The sequence below is a fragment of the Phacochoerus africanus genome, chromosome 2 (genome assembly GCF_016906955.1).
Source record: "Phacochoerus africanus isolate WHEZ1 chromosome 2, ROS_Pafr_v1, whole genome shotgun sequence".
NCBI lineage: Eukaryota > Metazoa > Chordata > Mammalia > Artiodactyla > Suidae > Phacochoerus > Phacochoerus africanus.
Window position 1 is genome coordinate 155,973,305 of NC_062545.1, and position 24,967 is coordinate 155,998,271.

At 34.7% G+C, this 24,967-nt stretch overlaps 1 protein-coding gene across 1 annotated transcript in view; it reads right to left on the minus strand.

Moving 5' to 3' along the window:
- Window positions 1-15,325: 15,325 nt before the first annotated feature.
- Window positions 15,326-24,967, minus strand: part of CCDC102B (coiled-coil domain containing 102B) — a 194,353-nt gene continuing 184,711 nt past the window's right edge. Inside the window, exon 7 of the mRNA XM_047769476.1 lies at window positions 15,326-15,471. Coding sequence (XP_047625432.1) covers window positions 15,364-15,471 — 108 coding nt within the window. The 3' untranslated portion in view covers window positions 15,326-15,363. The remainder of the gene's footprint in view (window positions 15,472-24,967) is intronic.

Below are 24,967 nucleotides of genomic sequence, written 5' to 3' on the forward strand. Positions count from 1 at the left end.
CTCCAATTTTTAATGCTAAAAATGAGGAGGAGAGATAATAGATATTTTTCTGGTCAGCTTCTTTTCAAAGAACTCTTAATATTCTTTAGTAGTGTTAATCTGCTGATCTAATCCACTATAGAATCCACAGGGAAATTCATAGACATAAGAGATTAAGCAGTACATTAAACACATTGCTGTATTTGTTCTTAAGATAATTTATTACACTGTTTTATTATTATTTGGGATTGACAATACACTGTATTAAATTCCAAGCAATATTTAATTGAACTTCAGTAACCAAAGTACAATTCTAGACCATAAACCATTGAAAAAACATGTCAGCAGTTAACTGTCTTTGCATAACCTTTATACAGTCATGGCTATAAAAAACTCCAAGTACCAACTGGGGTTATTATACAACAGTATAACATACCACAATCAGGGCCAATCAGAAAACCTTGAAAAAATGGGGTCTGAAGTCAACTATTTATGCTGTATGTATATGCTGAAGTAGTTCCTATTCTTTTTCTCCCTTGCCAAGAGATCCTGTCAAAATAGGAGAAAATCACTTTGGCAGAAAAGGAAAGAGAGCAAAGGTGGGAAGTGGCAGCCATGCATTTGGCGATAAAGAGCTGCCAAATAAAATGAGGCACACTCTTCTGAAAGAAAGTGTAAAGAAAAATTAAAAGTAGGGCAGAAAGCAGCAGAATAAGTTGGGATACATATGAGACAGAACTATAGAGAAAGAAAACAAAGACTCAGGTGGGAGTTGAGTTGGGCACTCAGGTGCTACCTCTTCCAGACAGAAACCTTGTGTTCTCTCCACACCCCATATTACACTGCACTATTTCCCAGTGCTGCTGAAATGTTTTAAGATTTTTCGATGTGTAATAGGTATTTTAATAGGAAGGTACCAGAACCCTTCAAATATGTCTAGTGGGGGGCTAAAAAATTGCTAAAGATCTTATTGCTTAAAAATCAACAGCTGGAACAAATTTTATTCTTACTCTGCGTCCTTATGACTGTCTAAATTGTCAAGGTAACTGTTATTATATGATAAGTTTGAGGTAGCAATGTTTTCTCTATTCCGTTAGGATCACATTTTATCAATGCTACAAAACTTTTAGAAAATGAATTGATAATAATGTGGGTAATTTGACCTGAATAAATATTTCCTCATACAAGAAAAATTAAGGAAATACTCTAACAAGAGAAAAAAATCAGCAAGAACATTTTTTAGAAGAAAAAAAAATTTATCAAAAAAGGAAAATTTTAAAATAGTATTGTGAGAAGCAGAATAAAATAAATGTTCAAAGAAAACTTAAGTTTTGAAATTCTTTTTTTTTTTTTGTCTTTTCTAGGGCCACACCTGCGGCATATGGAGGTTCCCACGCTAGGGGTCTAATTGAAGTTGTAGCCGCTGGCCTACAGCAGAGCCACAGCAATGCAGGATCTGAGCAGAGTCTGTGACCTACACCACAGCTCACGGCAACATCAGATCCTTAACCCACTGATCAAGGCCAGGGATTGAACCTGAAACCTTATGGTTTCTAGTTGGATTTGTTAACCACTGTGCCATGACAGGAACTCCAAGTTTTAAAATTCTGTGTGTGTTTAATTCTATTAAACATCTCCTACATAATGTAATGTGAAATGGCCTTTAATATGGAGACATGACACATTAAAAGGAGAAGCTATGTTTAATTAATGACTAAAATGAAAGAAAACATAACATAAGAGATAGATAAAAGGAAATTTGTATAACCGATTTTAAAATTGTTTTGAATGCAGAGTACCAGCAGCAATGAAAATTTAACAAACTTGAAAAGCTCTCAGAATTCAAAGAAAAAACATAGCTGAGTTTAAAATTCTTGGAGAGAAAATAATTGATATGATGAAAAATGAAACAGCAGAGAAAATATATATTGATATTGCTGAAGGAATAATTGATGATCAAGAGGAGGAAATAAAACACAAAAAAAAACCTCATAATATTGCATTGACTGAAATTTAAAGGCTTTAGTGTACAGATTAAATGTACTCTTCACAATTACATCTAACTTATTAACTATACATTTACCTTGGAAGAGTTTCTGTTCACAAAGAATAAGACTAATAATGTAGAAAAAAAAGTATACATTTAAGAGGCAAACAGTACATTGATGACTGATATTATTTCAACATCACCAAAATAGAAGAACAGTGTTGACTGTTGGCAACATTTTATGAACATAGAATTATATGCAATTCAAGTTTTTCTTCATGTATAAAATCAACAGTAGCAGTTTATCATTCTTGGACAAAATTACTGAAATCTGTGTACCATAGTACTGAGTCAGGAAGCAAAATAAAGAGGTCAATAACTAATATTTTGATCTGGCACTTGCTATTAAACTTTAAAACTAAATGTCAACTTTTATTTCTTTAATTTTATTGGAGTATAGTTGACTTAACAATGTTGTGTTAGCTTTAGGTGTGAAGTGAATCAATTATACACATACATATATCCACTCTCTTGCAGATTCTTTTCCCATCTAGGTCATCACAAAGTTTTGAGATTTCCCTGTGCTATGCAGCAAGTCCTTTTTAGTTATCTATTTTATATATAGCAGTGTGTATATGTTAATCCTAAATTCCTAATTTATTTCCCCAACCCCCCACACACTTCCCCTTTAGTAACTGTAAGTTTAGTTTCAAAATCTTTGAGTCTGTTTCTATGATTCTTTTGTATTATTATTATTTTTTTATTTCCCCAATACAATTTTTTTCTACTGTACAGCATGGTGACCCAGTTACTCATACATGTATATGTTCTTTTTTTTTTCATATTATCATACTCCATCATAAGTGACTAGACATAGTTCCCAGTGCTACACAGCAGGATCTCATTGATACTGCATTCCAAAGGCAAGAGTCTACATCTATTAATCCCAAATTCCTAATCCATCCCACTCCCTCCCCCTCCCCCTTGGCAACCACAAGTTTATTCTCCAAGTCCATGATTTTCTTTTCTGTGGAAAGGTTCATTTGTACTATATATTAGATTCCAGATATAACTGATATCATATGGTATTTGTCCTTCTCTTTCTGATTACTTTACTCAGTATGAGAATCTCTAGATCCAACCATGTTGCTGCAAATGGCATTGTTTTCTTTTTTATGGCTGAGTAGTATTCTATTGTGTATATATACCACATCTTCCTAACCCAATCATCTGTTGATGGACATTTGGGTTGTTTCCATGTCTTGGCCATAGTGAATAGTGCTGCAATGAACATGCAGGTATATGCGTATTTTTAAAGGAAAGTTTTGTCTGCCCAAGAGTGGAATTTGTATGCCCAAGAGTGGAATTGTTGGGTCATAAGGTAGTTCTATGTATAGATTTCTAAGGTATCTCCACACTGTTCTCTGTAGTGGTTGTACCAGCTTACATTCCTACCAACAGTGCAGGAGAGTTCCCTTTTCTCCACATCTCCTCCAGCATTTGTTCTTTGTGGACTTATTAATGATGGCCATTCTGACTGGTGTGAGGTGGTACCTCACAGTACTTTTGATGTGCATTTCTCTAATAATCAGGGATGGTGAGCATTTTTTCATGTGCTTGTTGGCATCTGTATATCTTCCTTGGAGAAATGTCTGTTCAGGTCTTTTGCCCATTTTTCAATTGGATTATTGGCTTTTTTGCTGTTGAGTTGTATAAGTTGCTTGTATATTTTAGAGATTAAATCCTTGCCAGGTGCATCATTTGAAACTATTTTCTCCCATTCTGTAAGTTGTCTTTTTGTTTTCTCTTTGGTTTCCTTTGCTGTGCAAAAGCTTGTCAGTTTGATTAGGTCCCATTGGTTTATTTTTGCTTTTATTTCTATTGCCTTGGGAGACTGACCTGAGAAAACATTTGTAAGGTTGATGTCAGAGAGTGTTTTGCCTATGTTCTCTTCCAGGAGTTTGATGGTGTCTTGTTTTATATTTAAGTTTTTAAGCCATTTTGAGTTTACTTTTGTGCATGGTGTGAGGTTGTGTTCTAGTTTCATTGATTTGCCTGCAGCTGTCCAGGTTTTTCAGCAATACTTGCTGAATAGACTTTCTTTTTCCCATTTTATGTTCTTGCCTCCTTTGTCAAAGATTAATTGACCATAGGTGTCTGGGTTCTCTATTCTGTTCTATTGGTTGGTCTGTCTGTTTTGGTACCAGTACCACACTGTCGTGATGACTGTGGCTTTGTGGTATTGCCTGGAGTCTGGGAGAGTTATGCCTCCTGCTTGGTTTTTGTTCCTCAGAATTGCTTTGGCAATTCTGGGTCTTTTGTGGTTCCATATAAATTTTTGGATATTATTATTATTTTTGACTGCACCTTTGGCATGTATAAGTTCCTGGGCCAGGGATCAAAGCCGTGCCACAGCTGTGGCAATGCTGGATTATTAACTTGCTGTGGCACAAGGGAATTTCCTATATCATTTTTACTAGATTCCACATATTAATGATCTCATATATTTCTCTAACTTCACTTAGTATGATCATTTCTAGGTAAGGTGCATCTATGTTGCTGCAAATGGGATTATTTCATTCCTTTTTATGGCTGAGTAATATTCTGTTGTGTATATGTACCCCATCTTCTTTATCCATTACTCTGTTGATGGAACTTTAGGTGCCTTTCATGTCTTGGCTATCATAAATAGTGTCACAATGAACATTGAGGTGAATGTATATTTTTGAATTATGGTTTTCTCCAGATATATGCCCAGGAGTGGGATTACTGGATCATGTGGTGGTTCTATTTTTAGTTTTTTCAGGAACCACCATACTGTCCTCCATAAGGGTTGTACCAATTTACATTCCTACCAACAATGTTTTTCTCCATACCCTCTCCAGCATTTATTGTTTGTAGACTTTTTGATGATGGCCATTCTGACTTCTGTGAGGTGAAACCTCATTGTAGTTTTTATTTGAATTTCATCAATAATTAATGATGTTGAGTATCTTTTTCATGTATATTTTTCATATCTGTCTGTCTTCTTTGGAGAAATGTCTTTTTAAACCTTCTGCCCATATTTTGATTGGGTTGTTTGTTTTTCTGATGCAGAACTTCATGAGATATTTATATATTTTGGAGATTAGTCCCTTGTTAGCTGCTTTGTTTGCAAACATCTTCTTTCATTGGATGAGTTTTTTTTTTCATTTTTTTTTTAAATGGTGACCTTTGCTGTGGAAAAGTTTTTAAGTTTAATTAGATCTCATTTGTTTACTCTTATTATTTTCATTAAGAGGTGGATCCAAAAAGATATTGCTAAGATTCTTGTCAAAGAGTGTTCTGCCTATGTTTTTCTCTAAGAGTTTTAATAGTATTTGGTCTTACGTTTTGGTCTTTAATCCATTTTGAGCTTTTGTTTATGGTGTTAGAAAATGTTCTAATTTCATTCTTTCACATGTAGCTGTCCAGTTTTACCTGCACTACTTATTGAAAAGATATAGATCAGTGGAACAGAATAGAAAGCCCAGAGATAAACCCACGCATCTATTGTCAACTAATCTATGGCAAATGAGACAGGAATATACAATGGAGAAAAGTCAACTGAACTTTAAACTAATTATGAGTTCAAATAAAAATATTTACATAGGCTTCCATTTAAAATATACAAATATAAAAATCAGTTTAAAAATCTGGTCAACAAAATACTAATCTAAGTCTAATCTATGCTTATGCTAAATAAATTAATAAATACGAATTGAGAACATGAGCTTCTAAGTTTAAATGTATATGAAATATGATCTCATTTAGCTGGATGGGAAATGAAAGAGTACTCAAAGAAATGTCTATTACACACAAACAGACCTCAATCACCTGAAAAATGACATAAATTTAGGGATTCAGCAGTAGAGTATCAAAAATGATTAATCATTGGAAGTTCCGCTGTGGTGAAGTGAGTTAAGGATCCACCATTGCCACAGCAGGTCACAACTTTGACACAGGTTCGATCCCTGGCCTGGGAACTTTCACATGCCATGAGTGTGGCCAAAAAAACAAAAAAGATTTGTCATCAATTTAAATCTAAAGCATAACAGTTACAAACTGAAAGTCAGGTTAAATAAAATTATTTAATAAAACCATGAATTTACATCTACAATTTATGTATTTCCACTCATGTAATTTCTAGAAGGGCAGGAAGAACAAAGGCAAATATTAAGAAATAATTCTTCATATAGGTTATTTAAAGCATAATCTTATTCCTTTAACTACAGAGACATATTTAAGATTTTCAAGATTTTAAAAATAAGTTAAATGACTCTTAGTAGAAATAAAATCAAGATATATAACTCCCAAACCAAGGATGGAGGATAAAACATAAAGCAGTACTGTACAGAATAATCCCTATAGGAAAACAGAGAATGCATAGACAACATCAAGCATGCAAAAGCAATAAAGAAAGGAGAGCATACTAATTTATTTATGACATTTTTGTTAATATTTTAAACCCTTTTGTACAGGATGAAACATTGACTTAAAGTAACATACATTTATGTTCTATATAAAAGAGGCATAAGAGTGAATTTGGGAAAATGGAAGATGGTGATCAGAGCAGATCAGTGCTGGTCCTTGTTCCTGCCCTGTGCCTGCCCTCCTCCTCCTCCAGACCCTCTTCTCTGCTTTTTATTACTTTACTTTCCTGGAGAATCTGCCAGTTCTGATGGTTGACTCTGGCAGAGAATGGCTGCTGGGTGGCTGTGATGGAGGAGAAAACAAGCAATACTCTTAGGAACCACAGGGGCTGGAAAGACAAATGCTAAACCTGAAGGCCAGTTTTTCTAAGACATTTGTGAATTCTAAGGCTAACAGGGAGGCTAAAGAATTAAGCCCAGAGCTTCTGAAAAGAAAAACAAAAACAAAAACAAAAACAAAAAACCCCAAACACTCTTAAATCCCACTAAAGAAAACAAGCCTGGAAATATAGGAAGCAAGAGGTGAGAACCCCAGAGAAAGCAGAGAATCACCTGAGGGCACCCACTAATCCTGTGTGAGGCTAGAAACCTGAGACGAGCAGAGGTTAAAACCAGCAAGTAAGAAAAATGCAATTGAGAGGAAGCAAGGAAAAGGAGAATAAAAATAAGTCTTTGCCTATTATCTTCAAAAAGGTCTAAAAGGACAATGTATCCATAAAATAAAGATGATATGTAAAAAGAGAATCAAAAACAAGCTTAAATTTAAGGCTTGAAAAGTTTACCTTGATAACCTCATTTTTATTAAAGTATGATATACTATAAGTAGGTAATTAAACAGAAAAGATAAAGACAAGGAATTTAGGGAGGTTAGGAAATGGAAATTCCAAAATGATAGAGCTGTGTCTAAATAGAAATCACTCTCTATTCATTTGGCAGATATCACCGTTCACTTGAAATTAAATTATTGAGTAATAAAGGTAATCTGAAGAAAAAAAATTAAACTGGTGCATTGAAATTACACAAGTAAATAAAACTAGGCAATGATTACATGCTTATAAAAGGAACAGGAGCAGACATAACAGTTTATTATAGTATACCATTGGGCTCTGCAGTAAACAAACTTAACATTCTCCTGAAATACGTAACTCTATTTGACCCAATTTTTGGCATAAACTGTATCAGCGTGCTGAGATGGATAAAGATTGGTTGAGGTTGTGGTGGTATAAGAGTTAAATCTCCATCCAGTAATGAGTTCTCAAGAGATAATATAGAAATAGTAGGAAAAGAGTATAACACAGAAACATGAGGATAAGTAGCAGGAAAAGCACTTGACATACTTAAAAGTAGTTGTCTGGAGAATGAGCCTTTGATTAAAGTAAAATTTAAAATTTCATGAAATCAAATGTCATAATTTATAGCTTTTGACATTTGTATTTCTGTAAAAAGATCTTCCCCAAATGACTCACATTTTCTTATAACACTTTCACCATTTACTTTTATTTATTTAAAATATACTTATGTTTTAATTTTTAAAAATTTAGGTAGTTATATTTTAAGATTTATTTGTTTTTCATATTACTAACTTAAATAAACTTAGAGGGCTAATGAACTTATTCACTATGTTCAAAATCTTAACTCCATTATGTTGTAATGAGGAAAAAGTATAAAATGTATTTTTTAATGTTTTTAAGATCATTTTATAGGTGTCATCACAAATGCCACTGTCATCTCCAAATAGAATTTAGTTAAATTGAGGCATATTATTTAATTTTCTGCTTTTTGTAGTTATTACAAAGTTTGAATTTTTAAAACACAAGAATTTCATACACAAGGAATTCGTAATCCTTCTTCAATTAAAGGGTTCACTATTGTTCTCAGTGGATTCCTATAAAAGTTTCTCACATTGGTTAATTGTCAATAGAATAACATATTCTTATCAGAGTTAGTGTTATGCATACTTCCTCTCTAGATCTCTCCCAATCTCTGAGGTTGGGGCATTTGACAGCATTGCCCAACTATCAGGTCACAGCTTTTTTTTTTTTTTAGGGTCGCACCTGCAGCATATGGAGGTTTCCTGGCTAGGGGTTGAATCAGAACTGTAGCCACTGGTCTGCGCTACAGCCACAGCAATGCCAGATCCAAGCCTGTGACCTACACCACAGCTTAGGCAACACCGGATCCCTAACCCACTGAGCGAGGCCAGGGATAGAACCTGTGTCCTCATGGTTGCTAGTCAGAATTGTTTCCACTGAGCCACGATGGGAACTGCAGGTCATAGCTATTGATATCTCAGCACAAGGTACACTAAGAACAGTCCTATCCTTGGTGAATCTTGGCAGCAGGGAATGTACATGGCAATATGAAAGCATTTCTGCTTTTCAATTCTAAAATTCCTGCTGTTAAATATTATTTCATAATTATTGGAAAGCTCTAGTGGATTTCTGGAATAAAAAGGCACTAAATTACTTGGCCACAGTAAACATCTGTTAAGAACTATCTCCCAGTTCCCAAATACTTGTAGTAACTACTGCCCCTTTGGTGCTGTTAGTGAAATAAAACACCATCTTATAACTGGAATCACTAAGTTACTCAAGTCCCCTGAAATTCACATTCTGACTTCTAATGTGAAGTAAGGACAGCTGATTCTTGAATAACTTGGATTTGAACTGTGTAAGTCCACTTGTACAAAGATATTTTTCAGTAGTGTACAATACAGTGCCATACAGTTGGTGGTTGGTTTGTCAGGTCTCTATGAATCATGGATACAAGATAAATTATATGTGGATTAAACCCAGAGTTGTTCAAGGGTCAATCATGTCTTGCCATTTTTACATTCTCAGAAATTAGATTTTTTGTTACTAACATCTGTACAGTATCTAGGCTCAAAGTAGGGGAATTGGAATATATGAATACATGTGACTATTTTAGAGTCTCTCTCTCTCTCTTTTTTTTTTCTTTTCCAAATAGTGAGTTCAGATTCTGGGAAACTTAGTCCTATCATACCCCTAGGAATAGGGAATAGCAATAACTATTAAAGTATCAAAGTAGTAAGTTTTACAGTTTTACTAAAGCAGTCACTTCTTAGATGCCACATTTAATTTCAGGGAATTTAGCCCCCAGATATATTTCATACCTAGAGAAATGAACTTAATTAAAGACCTATGTATAAAAGCTGTATTTCCACTCAACCATAATATTCTGTTAATACCAAATCATTCACAGAGAATAGACCCAAAAGCACGCTAAAGAGAACTGATATCATCTGATTTCATGTAACTAAATTAATCATCTAAGAGTATAGTCAAATGTTCAGCCACAAAATTCCAATTTACAGGTCTGAATATTATTATCTCTTTATCCTGAATTATAGTTTAATGTAAAAATCTTAGTTTTGATTCATATTCTCCTACTTAGTCACTTCTTGCTACTGAGGATGGCACAGTATCTTTTTCTGAACAAAATTTAATTTGCTTGATGGTAACAGTCAAGTTGGAATAACTGTTAAAAGTTATAGAACCTTAATTCCTTCTACCACCTTTTTACGGGAAATATTCTGAAACCTACTCATCACTGTCATTCTTCATGAGATCCTCATATTTATTTGTGGTGACCAGAAGTGAGAAGTATGGTCAGATTTAAATGTTTTTGAAAAATACATTAAATGGATTAATTTAAAAAAATGTTAGTGAAATCCTGGCCAATAATAAAATTTATTGGTATAGTTATCATCTTTATTTAATCTATCTTTAACTTAAGCCTCATAAAATAATCATAAAACATGTCGGATTTCTTAAAAATGGCATAATTAGCATACACTAAATTATGGCTGCAAGCTCATAATTAAACATGCATTGTTAATTCCATTTTACAGGTGAGAAAACAGACCACAAAAGATCAAATGAATTGCTTGAATGTCTCATGCATGTCAGACAGCTTCCAAACCCTCTCCTCTATATAATTCTGGCAGGTCTAAAGTGAAAGTTCTTCTCCAATTCACAGACATGCATCTGACACTTAAGTAAATCATGTCCTCATTGAAGCCACTATTTCTCATCTGTAAAGTGGTGATTCCATCTCACAAAGCAGGTAAGACGTGGGCTAGTACCTTATGGGAGGTGGGATGGGAATGAGGTCCAATGTTAATATTACATTTGTATTTCAGCAGCCCTTTCTTATATCATCATGCTGTATTATGTGACTTCTTTAAACCTTTTCCTAGTTACATTCTCTTTAGAACCATTTTTTTTTTTTGCTACTTTTATTTTTTAAGGCCGTACCACTGCATATGAAAGTTCCCAGGTCAGGGGACTGAATCCAAGACACAGCTGTCATCTCTGCCATAGCGGTGACAATGCCAGATCCTTTAACCCACTGCACAGGGCTGGGATCATGCCTGGAAATCCGTGCCTCCACAGCACCTGAGCCATGCAGTTGGGTTCTTAACCTACTGTGCCACAGTGGGAACTCCTTTTATTTCCACTTTGAATACAAAATAATGTAGAATTATATATTTGCTGTTTCTCTGTTTCTTCATCCAAGTCATCAATGTAGCTATTGAATAGGACAAATCTCTTTCCCATTACTTGTTGCCAAAGATTGATACCACACTCCAATAATTATGGTTCAAGTTGGACACAGGAGTATATTTCCCCATAGAATACATTCAAAGATGAGATGTTCAAATAAGAGCAATATTACATTCAAAATAGAAATTGTTTCCTACTTAAACATGCCAAGCTTCTATTGCAGAAAATAACTATATTGGTCTGGTGGAGTTTGCTTTTGAATAAGTCTTTGTAGTGTTTTTGTTTTTGTTTTTTGTTTTTTTTGGTGGAAATAGTGCATCTAGATATACAAGCATATCTCTAAAAATTACTCTCTTTTAACCAGCAGATTGTCAATGAGAGTAGCAATTCTCAAATGTTCCTTCATTCATTGTGTCCCCAAATGAATATAAAATCCAGCCTTCATTTTAAGATATAGAAATCAGATACTTGGAGGTGATTTCAGAAAATATGACTATCTTCACAGCAATATATAACGAGAAAAAACATCATGTATACTTCTTTAGAAATGGATCATGCCAACAAGATGACAATGTCCTAAGATTAGACATAGGCATTCTTAGGAGTTCCCATTGTGGCTCAGCAGGCCCAACTAGTACCTATGAGGATGCAGGTTCCATCCCTGGCCTTACTCAGTGGATCCAGCATTGCCATGAGCTGAGATGTAGGTCACAGATGTGGTTCAAACCGGGTGTTGCTGTGGCTGCGGTGTAGGCCAGCAGCCACAGCTCCAATTCGACCCCTAGCCTGGGAACCTCCATATGCAGTGGGTGTGGCCCTAAAAAGAAAAATAAATAAATAAATAAATAAACAAACAGTCTCATGCTTTTCACTGCATTGGGTACAACATGCCCAAAGTTCAGCCATGGTGAAGGCAGCAGTCCTCTTACTAAGGCCGTAATGCCTTGCAGATTATTTCACTCCCCCCACCAATCAGTCTAAAATTTTATTCCTAGGAATTTAGTCCTGGGGGGCACAGAAGGCCTTTGCATTTTGGAGGAAAATGTGCACAAAGTATATGCTAGCTCAACACTCATCTTTAAAGTCTGTGTAACAGCTCCTCCTGGGAAATAGAGACAATATCTTATTTCCAACAATCTGATTTAAAATCAGCTAACTCCTTTCTTCCATATATTTTTATACACCTCTGTAAGAGCAGTTTCATGAAACAGGAATTACATTCTCTGTGTCACTTCACATACTACATAAATCAGTGGTACTTCGTAATACAGTACTAAAATTTTCCTATTGTGACATCATTTCTTTAGGTTGTTCCAATATAAACTATGCTTGCTTGTGTTGCTATAGTTTTTTATTTTATTTTTTTGTCTTTTTGCTATTTCTTTGGGCCTCTCCCACGGCATATGGAGGTTCCCAGGCTAGGGGTCGAATCGGAGCTGTAGCCGCAGGCCTACGCCAGAGCCACAGCAACGCAAGATCCGAGCCACATCTGCAACCTACACCACAGCTCACGGCAACGCCGGATCGTTAACCCACTGAGCAAGGGCATGGACCGAACCCGCAACCTCATGGTCCCTAGTCGGATTCGTTAACCACTGCGCCACGACGGGAACTCCTGCTATAGTTTTATTTTTATTTTAGTTTATTTATTTTGTCTTTTCTAGGGCCGCACCCACGGCACACGGAGGTGCCCAGGCTAAGGGTCGAATTGGAACTGTAGCCGCTGGTCTATGCCACAGCTATAGCAATGCCAGATCCGAGCCGCATCTGTGACCTACACCACAACTCACGGCAACGCTGGATACTTAACCTACTGAGTGAGGCCAGGGATCGAACCTGAAATCTCATGGTTCCTAGTCAGACTCTTTAACCACTCAGCCATGACGGGAACGCCTATAGTTTTATTTTTAAATGTTTATATTTGAAACTGGTTGATAGAATAATCAATGCCAAAGGGTATTTTAAAAATAGTATTAGGGTTTCTTCATTAATGTGGTTATAAGTATTAATTCTAATTTAAGAAAATATTTAGATTTAAATTTTATTCTGAGAGTTTTCTAATATGCACCATTCTAAAAATTCCTTAAAATGACAGCTAATGACTTTTAAAGGGGAAACATTTCTGACATTTATTTTACTGGTAAATGCCTATCTTTTTATATCCAAATCTTATGTTCCTAAGCTTTTTTTAGTCTATTATACAGTAGTTTGAGGTGTGTAATGTCAGGATTACTATTAAAAAAATGCTGTCTAGTAGAAATGTGAATAATCTTACCAAGATGTTTCAAAACAGATAAGAAATATGCCGAATAGCAGGTTACAGGTTTAAGTGGTTGAAGCAACGGCAAGGATTATTACAATTTAAAATTTTTCTGGGAGGTATTTCTAAGATTTCTTTAGAGTGTATTTTCCTTTTGGCACAGAAAGCATGCTTTCTAAATGTATTTTCTCTGAAGGATATTGCCTCTTAAAAAGTAGAGTGAGATGAATAAATTAATATTTGTTGCATATTTATTAATGTCATGTGCTAGGTCAATGTTTATAAGATACATTATTTGATTTAGTCTTTAAGGGGGCATTATATTCTTCTACTCTAAGTAACAAGCTCAAGGTCACAAGAGTAGTAAATAGCAAAGCTTATCCTCTGATTTAGCTGGAGGAGTGTGGCTAGAAGGAAAGTCTAATCAGAAGTTACTGCATTTGGATTTCCTGTTGTGGTGCAGTGGAAATGAATCCAACTAGTATCCCTGAGGATGTGGGTTCCATCCCTGGCCTCACTCAGTTGGTCAGGGATCTGACATTGCTGTGAACTCTGGTAGAGGTCATAGACGCTGCTTGGATTCCACAGTGCTGTGGCTGTGGCTGTGGCTGTGGCCGGCAGCTACAGTTCCAATTTGACCTCTAGCCTGGGAATCTCCACATACCATGGGTGCGGCCCTAAAAGGAAAAAAATGAGAGAGAGAGAAGTTACTGCATTTGTTGTATTTGCTTTGTCTGCAAATGATGACAACAACTTCTAGGATGTCCTATACATATACATATATACACAGTTCTTTCCATGGGGTCAGTTTGCTCACCTCTTGAATCTGGGGTGGCCTACTGATCTGCCATAGGCTCTGATCAGTAGAATCTGGAGGAAGAGGCATTATGGGATTCCCTGGAGTGATTTCTAAGGGCAAGGAAGAGCCCCACCAAGCAACTGCCATTTCTCACCCCAGCTGAGGTATGAGATATACAAGTGAGATCATTTGGACCTTCTGGCCCCAGAGACCTCTCTGGAATGCAGCTGGAAGAGTAACCCCAGCCACCTCTACATGAAGCAAGCTGGATTATCAGTGAGATTAAGCTTGCTCTATTAACTGTTAGTGAATTTTCCTTTTTCCTAGCAACAGGGAAAGGAAGAAGACCAGAGAGATACTGACTGAGTTGAAGTTGACAAGTCTAATTCATTTGGAAAGAGCTATGTAAGATTATATATAGTGTTTTTTTTTTAAAGTAAATTTCTTTACATTGAAAACTAAACTTAAATGTGAAGCAGTAAACTATACTATATAAAAAGGTCTTATATATAGTCCTCTACATACAACTTGACACTTTGCTTTATTCATACAACTCAAAGGAAACCACAGCTTTATTTCTACCTGACTTATTCCAAGATACTACTCTCCAATGCTGGTGGGCTTTTTTATGACTTTACTGCAAACTCTCTATCCAGAAAAAGGCTGAAAGCCCTCTTGGTTTCTGAGGTGCTTGTTACTTTTCCTTAACTTCAATCACAAGTGATATACTACTTTTCTGAGAGTATTTATATCAATCGCAGTACAAATCTTAGCTTGCTTCCCTTCAGTCTCCTTATAACACAAGTCATATCATTTGACATTTCTGCCTACTTTTGCCTTGTAGGAAAAATTATACCAAATTTTTTGTTTCCTCCCTGGGTGAAAAAATTTTTCGCACATGTTACGCCTACCACACAGACTTGTGCATGTGTGTTTTTTTGTCTGTCAGTTATTTAACCCATTACTTTTTCTCATGTACAGTGATTCTCTTGTCTACTACACAGCAAACTGTATGGTTTACAAATTATATTTTCCTTCAGACATTATAACTCTTTCAGTTCTAGGTGAAATATATTTTGAAAGCTCCTTCTGTCTTTCAGAAATTTGATATCTTTAGAGCTAAAGTTGTTTTTAAGTGATATTTAAATTATCTTTATCAAAACATGTAATGCTTATTGGGGAAAAATAATGAGCTAAGAAACCCATAAATTTAAGTATTTAATGTCTGTAAATTTTTTTCATTAATATTTCCCATTAACAGAAATAATATATTGTGGATATTTAAGAAAATAGGAAAAAAGGACCTCAAGTTTTCCTTATCTAAGGTCCCAATCTTAAATTTGACACATTTTGTGAAATAACTACCAGGTTTGTAAGCACCTTAGTTTAATTTCCAAGTTTTCATTTCTTCCTTGCTGTTCATCCAAAGATATCTGGAGCTTGTGGATCTGATTCAGAAAATCACCAAGCTGAAAACAAAATAGAAAATGCTTCAGTTAAGATGATTGAAATAAAAAAAATCCTTCTGAAAACAAGCTCTAGTTTTTGCATGATACACTCTTATGCAAGAGTTTATTTTGTATATGTGAATAAATATATGAGAATATTAACTTATAGAACTAGTCCATATATTCAATAATAAAATAAACATCTGCATGGACTCTAGTATACTTGAGAAAATATTTCTATAGAGGTACTCTTCCCCCATTTCTATCCTTGGTTCCCACACCTATATGAGTCACTGTGCTGGAATTTATGATTATTCCCACGATTTTGAAAATATATAGTTTTATTTGCATGTGTGTACTATGTATTTAAGTGTAGCATGTACATGTGCCCATATATATATATACATATATATACACACATATGCGTAAATAGTGTGTGTGTATTTCTACACAGATCCTTTAGCTGCTCTGAACATTCTTGTGCATGTCTTCTGATGCATATGTACAAAGTAGTCTCTGGAGACATATCTAGGAAGAGAAATGCCAGCTTATATTTTTTAATGTTTAATCATTTTGGGAGATATTTTGGCTTTATATTATAAAAATAATTTGCCTCCCAAAAGCAATTATATGAGAACCTGATTGGGCACATCTTTGCCAGTACTTGATGTTGTGAGATATTAAAATGTTTGCCAGTCCTTCATCAGTAAGTTATGTTTGATACCTCTTTTTATTTTTATTTGTTCAATGCTCTTGTTCTTTTGTGCCTATTCAGACCTTCTGCTCATTACTCTGTTGGGACCTTTTCCCTTTCTTTTTTATCTGTATGTGCTTATTTTATAATCTCAATACTAGCCATTTGTCAATTGTGTTTCAAGTGTCTTCAAGTATTAATGAGTTCATAACTTATTTTTCCATTACTTAGGAGATCTTTAGATGGTTATTTTATTAAATTTATTTTCTTTTATGATTAACATGTATTTAATAATGGTAAAAATTACTTCCCTACTCAAAGTTTAGAGAAATATCAACCTGTATTTTTAACTCAAATTTGTCAATTTTGTATTTTTCATTTAAGTCCTAGACCAAGCTGAATTTTTACACACAATGTGAGGTAAATATCCAAGTTTATTTTTCTATATAGAAACACATTTTATTAGGTGTTTAATTAAGTGGCCAAGTCATTCAGCCTGAGTGGACATTCTATGGGGTAGGTTTAGATAGTTTCATCGGTTTCTCTTCCACAAAAAATTTCTAACAACTGTATTCCTCCAATTGAACATTTCAAAATTTTATGGATATTTTCATGCCTTTGCAGCTTCAGGACAAAAATCTTGTCTCTCCAAGCAGACTGCTGAGCTATGGCACTAGAGTCAAATAGTTAATAGTTGTAGTATTTAATTACATTGTAAGGGTAATCAAATCTTTCTTACCATGTACAGACTCAAATTACTGCTAAATATGAAACCTGATCCCAATTCTCTGATGCCTTGGCCAGTGTTATTCAGGTTAAATCACTTTAAGCAAGAGAAGGAATTATATAGAGTTGAGTTGCTGTTATTTTCCAAGGGAAAAGCTATTTTTCCTCATACCCTCATGTGGTAATTATCATTCTCTAAGCTTTTTTCATCAATTACTTGTGCCCATGGGGTGAACATTGTTAAAATATATCAAAATTAACTCTCAGATATTATCTTTTTTTTTTTTGTCTTTTTGCTATTTCTTGGGCCGCTCCCGCGGCATATGGAGGTTCCCAGGCTAGGGGTCTAATCGGAGCTGTAGCCACCGGCCTACGCCAGAGCCACAGCAACGCGGGATCAGAGCTGCGTCTGCAACCTACACCACAGCTCATGGCAACGCCGGATCCTTAACCCACTGAGCAAGGGCAGGGACCGAACCCGAAGCCTCATGGTTCCTAGTCAGATTCGTTAACCACTGCGCCACGACAGGAACTCTAGATATTATCTTTATTTTGTCAAACACTGAGACATTTTTATAATGCATTTTTTGAACATGGACAATTCTCAAGTTTACATGTATACCTCATAGAATTACTTTTATATCCATAACCCAAGTTTGCTTTCTTACCATCAAAGTTCTTCCCTATCTAACCTGTGTAGGTTTTTGGTGGACTTGACTTCTCCTAGTTTCTACTTTATATGGATAAATGTTGAACCAGATTTTTTTTTCTTTTTTTACAAATCCTATATAATTTTTTCTGCATGTGTTTAGGTAGCATGTATTTGTTAATGTATTAGGTTTATGGTGCATTTTAAACAGCATATTTTACTTGAAGTTAGTTATTCAAATCAATATATAGAATGTATAGAATGTTATCTATTTTGTTACATAAATGTTACAGAAGTATTTAATAGAGTACAAATATATCCTATATGTTACTTAAAAGTTCTTATACAATTAGTAAGCTAAGCATACAGGCTAATTTTGCTACATTACAGATGTAATCTTGTATCCAATGTCATTATTTGGGACAAATCAGAATGCTGAACATTCATGCCTCATTCAAGATTAATTTTCAGAAAGATCTTAAATATACAAAATCAAGATAAAACTAGAAGAATAATGTAATAGGCTAATAATGATGAGTTAATATTTTGGAATATCAGATTAGTTCATATTTTCATCTTCTTTCAAATATCTTCTTAAAAACTCCACTTACTTGGCATTACAGTACCAGTTCCTAGGGCAGTTTCTGAATGATTTAAGAAATAGAGGAGAAGTGTTATCTTTTTGTACTTTTTCAATATATAAATTTTCATCTTTCATTGTATCTATCATTTTGGATCTTAATATAGGAACGCCCATATGGGATATGTGATAACTACTTAGCTTAATCACAGACAGCTGTTATTAGATACTTAAATATTTTGGGTACAACTATACAAAAGAGTTTGTGTAGAGTATGATACTTAAATAAAAATTATTATATTTGAAATTGGAATAATTGGAATAAACTTTGTAATGCATTTTGGAAATGTATACCAAAAGTCTTGAATTTAACATTAATGTTTTTAAAGATTCATCATGTATTGAAACATCAGAAAAATGAAATCAGAGATACCTAAAAGCTCTTTTTGCACAAATATTTTTCATCATATTCATGAAAAAGTCAAATTGACCTGAATGGTGACTGAAAGTTTTATGTTTAATTATAGTCCATCACTCTGATAGAACATTTTGTAGATATTAAAATGTTTAATTAGATATCAAATGCTATTTTTTGCTATTTAACTTTGGAAAGAATGCCCACAATATTGTGAGTAATGCATGATATTTTTTAAAATGTAAAATAACAAAGAAAAAACAGAAATAATACAAAAAACTGGTGGAAGTGTTATATTTTTCTAAATATGTGTTAAATTTTTATAAAACTTACAATGAAAAGTAAATGAGCTTTTAAGTTAACTTTAAGGATTCTACATTTGCAATGGAACATGCCCAAGCTATATTTCAGGCCTTTCCTCAGAGATCTGGCTAATGTCCAGTTCTGATCACCTCGCCCCACTTGACAAATCCCTCAGTAGCTTCTTGTACCCAGATTAGCACACAAATCCTCCTCTCCTTTCCTCTCTATTACTTCCTACCAAGGTAATCCCAGATTTCATTTTGTTCTCCAGCTGCTCTGAACTTTTGGTAGTTTACAGGCCAGAAAAATGTGGGTCGGTGGTAGTAAGTGATACTCATTTTCCTTCTTCCACCACATTCCCCCTTCTCTCTGGAATGGACCACGACTGCTCCTAGTAGGTTTCTTAAACTTTAACATTCTTAAGCACCAACTTAGGATCTTGTTAAAAGGCAAATAATGATTCAGTTGGTGTTGAGCAGGACTCAAGATTTTTCCTTTTTTCAAGTTGCCAGGTGATACTGATGTTGCTGGCCCTTGGAACACACCATGAGTAGATGTCAGTACAATTACCCTGGTCTGGATAGCGTTAAGTTTCCTTAAATATTCTTCTATTTCTGTTTATCTTTACCCTTAAACTTATTAAACAAAATTATAATAGTCTTTTTCTGTCTCTCTCTATGTCACAAAGACTATGAGCTTCTTGAAAGTGCTACAGACACACACAGGACACTTTCCTTGTCCCCACTTGTGCACCAGACTCCATCTTCTTTCACCTACTCAAGGAAGCATAAGATTTCATCAGTATGCAGTGTTCTCTCAAATATCATCCTGTTTCTTTCTCTATTTGATCATTCCCATCAGGGACTTTGGGCTGACTATTCCTTCTTCCTGGAACTTTCTTTCAACACTTATCTGAATAATTAACTTTCATTAACATTTTCTATGTACATATTGAAATCTGAGGCCAGACACCATATTCAATACTGCAAGCTGCATGCATCCAAAGCAAGAACAATAACTTTTTTTTAACAGTCTTATGATTTATATATTAACTGTCTCGTCTCTCTTCTCACTGGAATGCAAATTTTGTGCAGAAGGAATATTCATTTCAAGGGCTTAGAATAGTGCTTGCATGTTAAAAAAAAAAAAAAAAGAATAAATGGATGCTGGGTAGGCTAGAGCAACAGATGCCCTTCCATTTTTGTTAAATGTCTTTGCCAAGAAAGAAGGTCATAATTTGAAAATTTCTACATCAGTAGTGTCCTAAAACTTTCATATGCCAGATAAATCCAGTTCAATATTTGCTGTTGAGAACAGAATAACTGCTTTGTTCCCATTGCTGCTCTGGGAAGGCCCCAGCCAGTCTGGCTGAAATACGAATAGATTCCCTAAAATTTATGATTCAAGAAAAATGTTTAGACGATGGATTATCATCTGATCAAACTGGAAATATAATAAGGTCTCAGTGAGAGTCTAAGACTTGGGGATATGGAGACAATGACTTCAGCTAAAAAGGACTTGTAATTCCTGGAAAATATTAATTTCCATCATTGAAAAGAAAATAAAATGATATAAGAAACTAGAAAAGGAAAGCCTGTTAGATGCTGCAGGCAATAGCATGTAAGCCCATTTTTATTTTTATTATAAATCCTTATCTAAATATGAATGGGCACCACTGATAATCAGTTTTGATATGTCTATTAGCAATTGAGCAGGACCCCTTCCTGTCACAGAAATAGCAGTGACTTGTTTAGCATCCAGTTTTCTGGCAACTCCTTCTGGCCAATCTGCTCCAGCTCTGCTCCAGGGAATCCACAGTGGAGTGTCTTTAGAATCTCTCCAGGTCAGAACTTGATTAAGGTAATGAGCAACTGTGGCACAAATTCAGATAAGTGTCCTGTTCACAAATTCTCTAAACCCAACTCATCTAATACATAGTCTCTGTAAGGAGTAAGTGGGCATACCAACTTGCAGGCTTCGAATAATCATTACAGACTAATTTTGCTCAGATTTTTTAATTGGAACTGAAATATTCTGAACTATTTTATTAAAGGTTATACCACAATGGGCTCTTTACCTGAAGAAACATTAAAATCAAGAGGAACATTTTGCTAAAACTTCTTGGTGATCTCTGATGGTAAGTGGTTGCCTTTTGAGAAGTTTGCTATATATATATAGCTTGTGCTACCTGATTCTATATATTTTTCAATATCAGGATTTCAAATTATTAAATATAATATCTTACAGCTACCTATAAAGAAATTATAGGACAATTTATATTCAAGGACTCTAGCTAATTCTTACTATGTATGTATTCAAAATTAAAAATGTGATCTCATTCTAACAGCATATTAACTGTTCCATGCTCTTATAATTCAGGATAGTACCAAATTTTTATTTTCCTACTGGCCTTCTCTTTTAATACCTATGTCATTGAACTTTTACATGACTTTCATCCTTCATGAAACTAGCTTCTAAATTTCCTTCAAGTACTTTCCATTTAAAGGAACAAATTTTTATATACATATTTTATTTTATTTTTTTGTCTTTTTGCCTTTTCTAGGGCCGCTCCTGTGGCATATGGAGGTTCCCAGGCTAGGGGTCCAATCGGAGCCGTAGCCACTGGCCTACGCCAGAGCCACAGCAATGCAGGATCCAAGCTGCGTCTGCAACCTACACCACAGCTCACCGCAACGCTGGATCCTTAACCCACTGAGCAAGGCCAGGGATCGAACCTGCAACCTCATGGTTCCTAGTCAGATTCGTTAACCTCTGTGTCACAACGGGAACTCCGGGAACAAATCTTCATGGCATCGAATTATTCAAAGTTGTTTCTTTTTTATACAAAACACCAAGAACACAACCAAAGGAAAAAACAAATTGGACTTCATTAAGAGTTTTACACTTCAAATGCAACTATCAAGAAGTTGAAAAGACAGTATACAAAATGGGAGAAAATATTTGCAAATCATGGATCTAAGAGAGGACTTAAATCCAGAATATACAAAAAACACAATTCAATATTTAAAAAAAAATGGACAAAGTATCTGAATGGATATTTTTCCTAAGAAATGTACAAATAGCTAAGTAGTACATGAAAACATGATCAACATCATTAATATTTAGGGAAATTCAAATTAAAAAAACACAGTATGATACCACTTCACCTCCACAGCGATAACTGTAATAGAAAAGATGGACTCTGACATGTGGTGGTGAGTATGTGGAGAAGTTGGAGCCCTCAAACTTTGCTTGTGAGAAGGTAAAAAGGTGCAGCCACTTTGGAAAAGAGTTTAGAGGTCCTTAAAAATGTAAACATAAAGTTACCATATGATCCAGCAATTCCAAGGGAAATAAAAACATACATCTACACAAAAGTTTGTACATGAATGTTCATAACACCATTATTCATAGTAGCCAAAGAAGGTAAACAACTCAAATATCCATCAACTGGAAAATGAAGAAAAAAGGTGGTATATATTCATAAAATGGAGTATTATTTGACCATACAAAGAATGAAGTATTGATCCATGCTACAATATGGATAAATCCTGAAAATATTATGCTAAGTCAAAGAAGCCAGTCACAAAAGTCCATGTATTCTATGATTCTATGAAATGCCTAGGAGTTCCCGTCGTGGCGCAGTGGTTAACGAATCCGACTAGGAACCATGAGGTTGCGGGCTCGGTCGCTGCCCTTGCTCAGTGGGTTAATGATCCGGCGTTGCCATGAGCTGTGGTGTAGGTTGCAGACGCGGCTCGGATCCCGCGTTGCTGTGGCTCTGGCGTAGGCCGGCGGCTACAGCTCCGATTCGACCCCTAATCTGGGAACCTCCATATGCCACGGGAGCGGCCCCAAAAATGGCAAAAAGACAAAAAAAAAAAAAAGAAAGAAAGAAATGCTTAAAAGAGGTAACTCCACAGAGACAGAATGTAGATTAGTTGTTGCCAGGGCTGAGGGTAAAGGGAGAATGGTCAATTAATGCTCACGTGTATGTGGTTTCTTTTTTAGAAAATAAAGATGTTTTAAAATTAGGTTCTAGTAATTGTTGCACAACTCTATGAAAAAAAATAATGACTACTTAGACAATAAGAGTAAATATGGCATATATTTAATTGCTATAATATTTATATATTAAACCAAATCAAAATTAAATCTAGGGTATCTACAAAGGAATTAAGTCAATTGAACAAATTCAATGATTCCAGAGATCATAAGAATGTTATCTTAAATAATTGCATCACTTGAATCTTGAATATTTCATTGCTTTATCTCTATATAATGAAGTTTTGAAATATTCTTTAAAAATTAGATGGGCATTGCTTTAAGATATATTGACCAAGGCAATCTCATGTGGCTACTGATATTTATATACAATACATTCTATTAAACAGTTTTTTTCAGTTTAGAGTTATTTTTCTTCTCAATAAATTAAACCAGCACCATGGTCAGTAGAAGCTAAGCATTTAACATCCTACAATGCTAATGATTCTTAATTTATGCCCTGAGGGACTAATACTGAGAATTTGTTCAGTGTACCATAGCAACTGCAAAATCAAAGCAGTGATATTATGTGACAAATTGGTAGTTGAGAGGATACTTCAGGATTCCACTGGATCACCTGGGGCAGCAATACTACAAGTGTTTATTTTGAGGCATCTTGATTGTTTATTTTGAGGCTTCTTGATTGACGATAATTTTATCTAAGTTAAAGACAACTATAGATTATCTATTTCCATATAGTAGAATAGTCTCATCAAGGTGTGTGACAAAAATGCTAAGGGTATGTAGTTTGTAACCAGTATCTCACAAAAGTATTGATATGAATCTTTATTACAACTAACTTCAGGTTGCATTCACCTGGCTAGTATGCTAAAGTGTTTGTGCAGAGAATAATAATGTCTTGTCTAATATCAAAGGGAAGACAAAACATTGTCAAAAAAATAGTAATTTTCATGACAACAGCACTTGTATTTATGTACATATTTCCCAATTTCCTCTTTGAGAAGCTGAATAGTAGAGAACAAAAATACCCAGGGAACAAACAATCCTTTCTTCTCTATTTTATTTTACTCAATTAACTCACAACAGATGTCTGCTTTCAGAATGAAGCTTTTCAGGAGCACTGGGCTATGTGCCTCTTTGCCTTTGGATATTGGAACGAATTTCAGCATCATGAAACTCAATGAAAGAAATGATATTGCCATGATGTTGCCATTTTTTGTCCCAAATTTCAGTCTTTTATCACAGGTCTTGAATCACCAGGCTTAATCTCCAACTAATGTTGTATATTTGTATAAAAAAATACAATTATTCCTCATTAGTTTAACCGAAAGAAAAAGAAATTTCAGAGACATCAGTTACAGAAGTGCAAAGATGAAATGTGATTAGAATTATAAGTCTTAAAGGAATATAAACTTTAAGAACAAAAGAATTCAGTACAAAACCCTCAATTTTACTTATAACATGATTTGGAAATTTGTCTGCGTGACTCTGTACTCTTGCACCTCAGCCTAGTTGTTAAGACAATGCCTGCTACACTGTAGGTCTGCTAGTGAGTTAGAGAAATCTGCTTCCACAAAAATAAGGTGAAACCTTCATAAAACATGGGAAATGGCAATCCTATTAAAAGCCACGTGACCTACATAAAAAAAAAAACAAAATGAAAAAACATTAGAAACAAATGGAATACTTAAAAACTAGTAAGTACTCTTGGTTAATTGATTAGAACTAAGGCTCAAGCTAGTATTAAAAATTAGAAATCCAAAATTAGAAAGAGAAACATTTTTTCAAAATAAAATTAATGAAAAGAGTAAGTAAAAAAGTCTCAAAAAGATGCTTTACAAATGAAGAGACTACAAAAATATAGTAAGAAATACAAATTAAGTGAAAATGAGTGATTTTTATGATTGCCTTATAAAATCAAAGGACTAATATGTAATTTCCCACAAAAGAAAGTATGCATTAGATAATCTAGTAATCAGTTATTTTAATTTAGAAGAGAACCCATAAGTTTCTAAAAAGGACTATAATGATAAGAGGGGTAACTACAATGATAAAAGGAAGACGTTTTCCTCTATGATGCAAATATCTTTCTTGATTACAATTTCTGAAACGACAAAAACATATGTAATATCCCACAATTTCTCC